Source organism: Oreochromis niloticus, linkage group LG6 (genome assembly GCF_001858045.2).
Source record: "Oreochromis niloticus isolate F11D_XX linkage group LG6, O_niloticus_UMD_NMBU, whole genome shotgun sequence".
NCBI lineage: Eukaryota > Metazoa > Chordata > Actinopteri > Cichliformes > Cichlidae > Oreochromis > Oreochromis niloticus.
Window position 1 is genome coordinate 4,482,232 of NC_031971.2, and position 9,409 is coordinate 4,491,640.

At 44.0% G+C, this 9,409-nt stretch overlaps 1 protein-coding gene across 1 annotated transcript in view; it reads left to right on the forward strand.

Annotated features, from left to right (window-relative positions):
* Positions 1-362: 362 nt before the first annotated feature.
* pold4 (DNA polymerase delta 4, accessory subunit) overlaps positions 363-9,409 on the forward strand; it is a 101,830-nt gene continuing 92,783 nt past the window's right edge. Inside the window, exons 1-3 of the mRNA XM_025908156.1 lie at positions 363-505; positions 1,922-2,057; positions 3,749-3,826. Of these exons, the coding sequence (XP_025763941.1) occupies positions 1,949-2,057; positions 3,749-3,826 (187 nt within the window). The 5' untranslated portion in view covers positions 363-505; positions 1,922-1,948. The remainder of the gene's footprint in view (positions 506-1,921; positions 2,058-3,748; positions 3,827-9,409) is intronic.

Here is a 9,409-nt window from a genome sequence, read left to right on the forward strand (position 1 = left end):
TGATGGTGAAGGCCTTCACACAGGTGGGAACGGTGGCGCGAGTCAGGGAGAGATTGGACAGCCTGGTGAGAATCCCTGCCAGTTGGTCCGCTCAGCCTTTAACCAAATAGTAATTGGGGGTGTATTACAGTCTATGTGGTTTTAAAGTGGTTTCAGCTGGGCTGTCTGGGGTATTATGTTGGAACTGTCAATCCCATTTCTATACATATAATTTCATTTGTTGCTCGACCTGCCCAGAGACTGCAGATGGAAATGAGCTAGCTAAATCTGGTATAATGGATTTCTTCTTGCAGATAAACTGACTGAAATAAAGATTTGATCATATTTAAAAGTGTACTCTTAACACACTGGCCTGCAGTACGCAGAGCAAACAACAGGTGGCAGCAAAGGAGTGACCCTGGCTCAGTGTAGCGCAGTGCCGGTGGGAGAAGAAGAAAGTGTTGCTGCCTGAGAGAAGAGGAAGCGCTGATCTGTTTCAAACAGCTGTTATCGCTTAGATTACAAGGTAAGTTTAAAGGACACTCGGGTCTTCCTGCCGCTTTGGGGCTGACGGGGGCCGCCCAAACACACGACATACCGCAGGAAAAGGCCAGGGTGCCCTCTGGAGCTCAACATGATTTATTAGGCTAAGTGAAAAGATACAGACCAAAACAAATGTCCATCACAGAGGACGTAAATAAATAGGCTGGGTCGCAGAAGGATGTGCGGCTCAAACGTGGAGCTGGACCTTCGATTGACGGTGAAACAAGTGTTTTTCACAGTGAACCGTATTTCCTGCGCCCGTGGATATGGAAAAGTAGGCACACTGTGACTCTTCCGTGTGGAATCAGTGAAGTCGTCTGAAACTAAACTTAGTGACAGTAAACCTGTAATAGCTGGTCAATGCGTGAGTCCTGCGCAGCGTACCTGCGGTCCCTGTTTCTACGCTTCAACACGTCACTGCATGGGGCGTGACGTCAGAGGCGATCACAAACAACATTAGACAGAGGCTCAAATTCTCACTCGTTATTATCATCATCATCATTATTATTATTGTTATTTCGGTCGAATTTAGAGGCAAAGACCAAACTAACGAGCACGTAGCTTACTTCGTGCTCGTTAGTCGCCTTCATGTGCTTTAGAAAAATCAACAGGAAACGTCGGATTTTTAACTTCATGCTGTTAGTTTGCAGCTTCATGCTAATACGACATGTAAGGTTACATGTCGTATATTACACACGTGAGCCATGATAAACCCACTGACTGTGGGTTAAACCGTTTTATTTTGAAAACTTTGCCGTGGACGAAATGCTGTGACTCACTATTACTGCGTAATTACTCCTGATTGAAACAGTGGTAATAAAGAATGAGCTGTTTACAGGTTCCTTTATGGCACACTCTGTGTTCTACATTATAATCAGTGAGTCCTTATTGGCCACTTATAATATAAATATTTACATTTACATAAATTCAGCTATATAGACGTTGGATAGCCAAGAACTGATCAGAGCTTCGACCTTGTGACAGAGATGTTCTTTCTGTCTACAAATAGCTTGATATCATTCATGAGAGATATGTTCGACATACGTTTCACAAATGATGGGCCAACAACTCGTTTACAGCTGCTTAAATACCGACAATCAGCTTTGGAAAAACCTGAAATGACTTTTAGGCACAACAGGTGAGTGTGATGAGGCAGCAGCTACGAACACGACGCTTAGTTTGTGAATTGATGTGAACGTTATAGAATTCTGTCATTAGGCATGAGTGTTTTCTTTTTCTATAACGTTGATGAAAATGTTGCTCAATAGCTGACTGGTAGTTGAACGCATCACATTGGCAGCCCTTACCACATCAGGGAGTGATGGTGAGGTTGCAGGAGAGTTTCTTATGTGGAATCTTCGACTTGCTTCCATCTTTTTAACAAAAACCCATTGCACAGGTGTGTTTCTGCTGTGGATCAGCCACCATGACAACCAAGCGCAGACTTATCACGGACTCATTCAAAGTGGTGAAGAGATCCAGAAAAGGAGGGAAGCGAGAGAAGAGCCCCACTCCTCCTCCTTCCCCACAGAAAGGTGAAGAGCAGCACTCTTTGTGGTGTAAATGTAAACAGATTTCCTGCAAATGCAGCTTTCCATAATTCACAAATAAAAATAGTCATTATTTATCTCATACTGACCCTTGGTGAGCGGTTGCTTACTGCTCTCACGAACATCTACCTGTCTGTCCACTAGTGGTGGGCGGATCGATCCAAATATCGATAGTATCGATCCCAAGTCGGGATCGGTATCGGATCGATACTAGCCTGGTTAGATCGATTCTTTACTTTGAGTTCTGCTTGTTTGCTATGCCGTGCTTTCGGCAAAAACGAAACAGCCAGGTCGCTGGACTAGCCGCTCCTGTGTCAGCGGAGATCAGGCACACTTTGCTCCCCCCGCCCCCCCTCTCTTATGTTTCGGTGTTGCGCTGACACGTCACGTGACTTAGACACTTTGGGGGTTATTAAGTTGTTTACATATTAATTATATTTTTACCAGTTGTTTTTGTTGTTGAGAATTTTAATTGTAATTTTCGTATTATAGTTTATCAACAGTATTTGTTTTAATTTGTTTACTGGTTTGCGTGCACTTAAGATTAAAAAAAAAAAAAAAAAAAAAAAAAAAGATCGCCACCACGGCAGACCCGATGGCATTTTCATGCTTCGCCGCATCATTTATTCTTACAATAATCACATGGTTGCTGTAACAGTACATTCAACGGCTGCAGCTCTCCCGCTGCAGCCGTACACATCACCACCACCAAACCTGCAGCGGCATCGCAGAACACGCCCTGCCACATACCCCCATCGCCCACTTCACCCCACCCCGCGAGCAGGCGAGGGAATCGGCCCGGACCATCGGCGCCCCATGCCCCGGCCCAGCGACGGGGAAGTGTCCACTCTGGCGGTCGCCCGTGCCTCCAGCGGAGGCCTGATGGCCACCCATATGGCAAGCAGAGGCGGCGGAGCAGGAGTGGAAGTGAGCTGGGGCTCAGAGGCAGCTGGGCAGACGGCCGGCACGCAGGACCATGCAGCCTGCGTGCCGAAGCGGACAGCATGCCGCCCTCAGGCAGGACCCCCGCGCACCTCGCGCACCTCGACCTCCATCTCCAGCTTGGCAGGTCCCGCTGGCGCGCCAGCCTCCGGCTCACCCCGAGCCGCGCGCTGTCCACCCTTACAGTGATCACCCGGTTGCTGTAACAGTAGCCTACATTCAATGGCTGCAGCCCTCCTGCTGCCAGCTGTACAGGTTTTAAGCCGGTGAGGCATGATTGTAGATGCAGTGAAGGTGAGTCCACCTCATCTGCAGCAGCATCGCAGACCACGGCCCGCCACAATAATAAAGCATTTTTTATTTAATTATAAATAAATTATTTCTCCTAATTATGTCCTGGGTTTTAAGTAATTAATAATACAAAAGGAAAAATCACAAAAAACACTTAAGGTCATGAAAATTAATTGCGATTTAGCAATTCAATGAGGCATCCACCTGATTTATTGAAAAGTATCGGTATCGGTATTGGTATCGGCGATACTGGCCCGTATTTACTTGGTATCGGATCGATACCAAAATATGCAGTATCGCACACCACATGTCCAGAAAAACATGTCCAGAAACCTGCTGAACAACTGTTCTATGAAATTTCCAAATTGCAGATCCATCCAGTATATTTACCCTGATGTTAATGTTAGAGTTGTTGTCACATGACCCTTTCTTCCTGTGAGCAGAGGCTGACAGAATTAGAGAGGAGGAACTGGAGAAGCTCCGACAGTTTGACCTCGACTGGAGTTTTGGGCCTTGCACAGGTAAGATTCATGCTGTAGTAGATTGGCATGGGAATGAGAAGCAGTCCGGCTCCTTGGAATCGTTAGTCGATCCCACTTATCGCTTCTTGCAGTCTCGCTGCGATCAGCTGATTTCGATTCGAGTGTTGGGGGAGGAGAATAATGGCTCGGGAACTGTGTCGATTTGTACTGCACAAAAGGATGAGAGTGCCATGCTACAATGAAGACTGCTCCAGGACAGAAACAGCTGCACCACAGTGTTAACACCAGCACCTGCACAGACAGCATGCTAACGCTAAGATAGCCAAGAACCCAGAGTGATGTTGAAGCGGAGTGAAGCCCGGCCCTGTGATAAAGTGAGCCGTCGTCTGCAGCGAAGCCAGCAGCTGCTGAACGTTCTACAGTACAATACAACTTTAAAGTCTCTTTGTGCTGCTTTCCATCTTTGCTTTGTGTTCATAAACACTAAGAGAAAGACGACGTGTGTCCTCGTTGGGACAGGGATTTGTGTTGGTGTGTGGGGTAGCCTGTAGGTTTATTTATTTATTATATTGTTAAACGATGATTATGAGACAGTGTTCAGTTCATTTTACAGAGTAACATGAAAGTAACGCAGTGAGTAAATGGTAAATGGCCTGTATTTGTATAGCGCTTTTACTAGCCCCGCCTAAGGACCCCAAAGCGCTTTACATACCCAGTCATCCACCCATTCACACACTGGTGGAGGCAAGCTACAGTTGTAGCCACAGCTGCCCTGGGGCAGACTGACAGAAGCGAGGCTGCCATATCGCGCCATCGGCCCTTCTGGCCAACACCAGTAGGCGGTAGGTGAAGTGTCTTGCCCAAGGACACAACGACCGAGACTGTCCGAGCCGGGGCTCGAACCGGCAACCTTCCGATTACAAGGCAGGCTCCAAAACTCTTGAGCCACGATCGCCCCAGAGTAGTGTAGCAAATGTCTTTCTCCTGGGTGTAATTAAGTAACGTGCTGCATTACTGGTAAGAAAAGTGTTCTGGTTAACATGTGCAATAACTTTTTTACTCTGACTCCAACAGCGATCACAACAAAGAGGAGAAACACCTCCAACACTCACACACATTTGACCATGCAGCTTGTAATGAATTTGCCTGATTGTAGTGGAGACAATGAGCCAATGAGATGAGCGATATCGTGGAATCAGAATCATTACTGCGAGAACACGCTGTAGAATATGTCAAAAGAGAAGCTTTACCCAGAAACACACACACACACTTTTATATGTGGCATGTAGTAGGGCTGCACAATTAATCGTTAGAAAATCGCGATCTCAATTCATACTTATGTGCGATCTCATTTTCAAATGACAACGATTTTAAAAAAAGAAAAAAAGAAAAAATTATGATGATTGTACCGCATTTTGATCTGGGACATAATCTGCATGAAAACAAGCGCTCACTCTTCCTGCTCAACAAATGACAAGGGCGGAGCCTTATACCACGTAATACCGAAGCCAGCTGGCAGGGAAAAAACAACGGAGAGCACGTGAGAGATGACGAAGCTGTAAAGGCCAAGAAAGTGACAGGAGAAAATCCGTCCCGGTCAACCACATCAATAACGGGAACCTTATACAGCGCTTCCCTATAGCCGTCGAACTCCCGCAGGCACTTATCACTGGCTAAAGATATGGCTCCCATCAACACTGTGCAAAACGAGGGATTTAGGAAAATGATCAACACCCTAGACAAATGCTACACAGTGCCGTCCCGCAACTATTTTTCAAATGTTGCACTACCTGCTCTATACACGCAGTGTCGAGCAACGGTGGAGACGGAATTACAAGCAGTACAACATTTTGCGGCAACGACAAAATGTGAGACATTTATTGTTTTTATGTTCAGTCTCAACTGTTACGAAGTTGATGTGCAAATAATAAGTGCAATAAATATTTATATTGGAAAAGAAAATCGTGATTCTCATTTTCTGCAAAATCATGCAGCCCTAGCATGTAGGACAGATATTAATAGTTACAAGTGTCCAAAGTTTTATCGGAGGTTTCCTTGCTGTCGTAACTGTTTGTGCCTTTACTTGGAAAATTCTGTGTCTTTGCTAAAAGTGTCTTTCTGCTTAAAGCTTCGTGTCTCTACTGTGAGCTCAAAATAAGTTGAATAAATGAAGCTCTACCCAGAGTGTGTTATTCTGGAGGTGAAGCTGAATTTATTATTCTGTTCATTTTTTTCTTCATGTTTTTTAATAGAAGAGCTGAGACAGCAGGCATTGTTCCAGTTTATGGTTTTATTTGTGGCATAATAATGAACAGGGGACATTTTTGCGATGCCTGTATTTGCCCCCTCTTTCATAAAGCATTAGTGTTAGCTCATCTCTCACCATATTTGGAATATCACTGAAGTGTCGTCAAGCCTTCAGTTTCAGTCCAACTTCTGAGACTATGATCAGTTTTTCATGTTTGTGCTATCCAAAAAATGTTTTTGTAAGTCATCTTTAGTGCAGCAGAATCATGCAGCCTGTCAGAAATGCACAAAGACAGGGCCTAATTAGTAGGAAATGACCCCTATCCCTCTTATCTGTTACACTCGCTGACATACACTCCCTTTCAACATGTAAATGAATCAGAACGGTAGCAATATTGATGTATTGACTTTTGTATAGTATGTTTTTCTCTCTTATTTTCTTTACTAAATGTACCTGTTTATTGTTTACATGTTTGAAATAAATGAACAATAATAATAATAATACCCCAGTCATCACTGTAACAGGGCAGCTGCGGTCAGACCTTTAACTACCTTTATTAAGACCAAAGATGAAATGATCATTTGGGGCTGATTCCTTTGAACTGTTCCTTTTCCAGGGTGGAATGATTACACTGCTTACATGTTTAATGAACGTCAAAACAACAATTGAATATACAAGTTTTCATTTATTTGGGATTTCAGGTCAAAAATATACGGACACCCTACCAGTATTTGGATGCATTCCTCTTGGGAAGTCGCACCTTGGTCAGACGCTGTTGGTAGTCATCGACAGCCTGCTGGCATGATTGTGGCTGGACACTTTACCACTCTTCTTGGTAGGATTGGTTGAGTTCATTTGAGTTGGTTGGTTTTCTGGCACAGAGCTAGGTTTTAAGCGTAGTGTACGAATTTACAGTAGGGTTGAGGTCAGGGCTTTATGTATTCCAGAACCAGTTGTAATGTGCAGGGCTCTAGAGTGCGACCAAATTTTTCAGTGGTGCGACTAAAAAAAAATATTTGGTCGCACCGGTGCGACCAAATATTTTCGGGTAACAAAAAAAAAAAAAATCTCTGCAACTCTCCGTGTGGTCAACAACAGACACACACCAATCAGAGATAGTCAGGGGCGGGACCTCTCTGATTGGCCGTGGTCCAGTTGAAAGTGCAGGTGGAAGAGAGAGGTGAGTAGCTTGAATAAAGTGATATCGATTCATTAACGGATTCCACACAAAGACGTAAACACAGAGCGGACCCGACGCATCAGAATCAACTTTGTCTTTCTCGGCTTTCTCACCCGATGGCACGTACACGGACACGCTGTCGGAGCTCAGCGATTCTGATGCGTCGGGTCGGCGCTGTGTTTCCGTCTTTTTGCGCTGATTCTGAGCTGCAGGTTTTGTCTCTCCAACCAAAATTCGCCGAGCCAGCAGCAAAAGAAGCAGCAAACTACACTTCACATTTGATCAATGTCGTCATGAATTCGCTCTGACTTTTGCTGTTTTGCTTCCACCACGATAAAAATCACACTTCATGCACAGCTCCCTCTCTCTCTCTCTCTCTCTCTGTACTTCAAGAACAGTTTCCCGTCTCAAATCTCTGTTTTCTGCATTTTTCATTAGCTTATTACCCACCAGTCTACCATTGTTTACAGCGCTGTCAGCCGCTGTCTTTTTCTTTTCTTTTTTTCACTTAAATGACCTCGGACAAGAAAGCCTAATTTCTGCTGTTCAATACTGAAGAAATTTAAACTTCTTAAAATTATGCAAAATTGCAGAATATTTTTAAGGTTATCTGCTATAAAACGCCAGACCAGGAAAATCTCCTTCATGTTTTTCTGTGTTTTATTCTCAGTTACTTTGACACAAAGGCATCTGCTGTGATGTTCACAATTCTGATGAAGTCTCACATGTATCAGTGCTGATAAATGATCAGAATTATAATATTTCTGACTGTCTGAGGCTAAATTGAATCGAATCAGGACTTTGAGATCTGGAATCGAATGGATTATAGAAATCAGTGATGATACCCAGCCCTAGTGAGCAGCCTAGGCCCGACAGAAGTGGATGTAGCTGTGGGTAATAAGAAAAGATGAAAAGAACTGTTGATAACTTTTGTGTTAAGTTAAGGCTGATCCGTCTGAAATTCATAGCCAGCTCTGACACGGTGCCATCAATCTTTGAATGCTGAAAAAACAGCAGTGTATCCAGAAAACATTATATGCTGCAATAAATGCACTGCCCAAGTGTCCCCTCTCCCCACTGCCTTTCAGCAGCAGGCAGCAGCAAACAGGTCGTCAGAGGAGCCGAGATGATGATTAAGTTTAACATTTTCTACAATATTGACAAAGCACTTTAAGCACAAGTTTGTTAGTTAATAATTTAGAAATGAATATTGTCTGTATGGACTCCCCCCAAAGAAAGTGCACATGTAAAACTGCGGTGTTAAGCGATGCGGTTGAAAAATTTGAGTGCGCCTAACTTTTGTGCCGGTACGCCTAAATTTTTAAAGTTAGGCGCACCGGTGCGCCCATGTCAAAAAGTTAGTCTAGAGCCCTGATGTGTGTTTGACACCATTGTTCTCTTGGAAGTCCCAGTTGTGTCCAAATTTCAAGCTGCTGATTTAAGGTGAAGTTAAGAATTTGGAGGTAGTCCAAAAATCCCAGTTATTGTTATCGGCTGGCCATAAAGCCTTTCTCCACAAGGCATTTGTTCATGTTGACAGCCACAAATTTCAGTCGAGCTTGAAGATGTTTTGGGATTAGGGCTCATTTCTTAGTCGCCACCCTCTCAGTCCACACCGATGTAAATCCTGGTTCACTGTGGACAGACACTGGTGTTACAGCAGTGTCTAGGTCATGACAGACTTGGGCCTTTGTGGTTTCTGGGTTGTTCCTAAATGTCCTAACCAGTGTCCTCTCATCTGAGGGTGACGGATGGATCTTCTTACAGACTTATCTGATTAACTTTTACTTGGATATAATTGATTAAAGTGGTGATCTTAAAATGTGCAGTTGTTAAAGCCTTCCCAACTTTGTTTTTCTTAGATCTTCACTGAGTCCGTGGAATGTTCCCATTGTTCCACTGGCCAGTCTGATACGTTCTGCAAGACTTTTTATACTCCCAAAGAAAAACTACCAGTTGTTTCTATTATGATTTGTTTAAGTTAATGACGATCACTAACAGGGCTTGGCCTTGTTAAAAGACTCCGGAGACTCTTCAGCTCCAGCTGCCAAACAATGGTTCCTGTATCAGCCTGTGTGCATATTTCTGAACGTGTGGATTAATAATAACTAGAAAAATTTGCATTTCCTGCGAAAATGCAGTGTGGATGCTGTAATGCTGAAGCTGTCTGCTAAAAATAGCTGAAAAAGCTGAA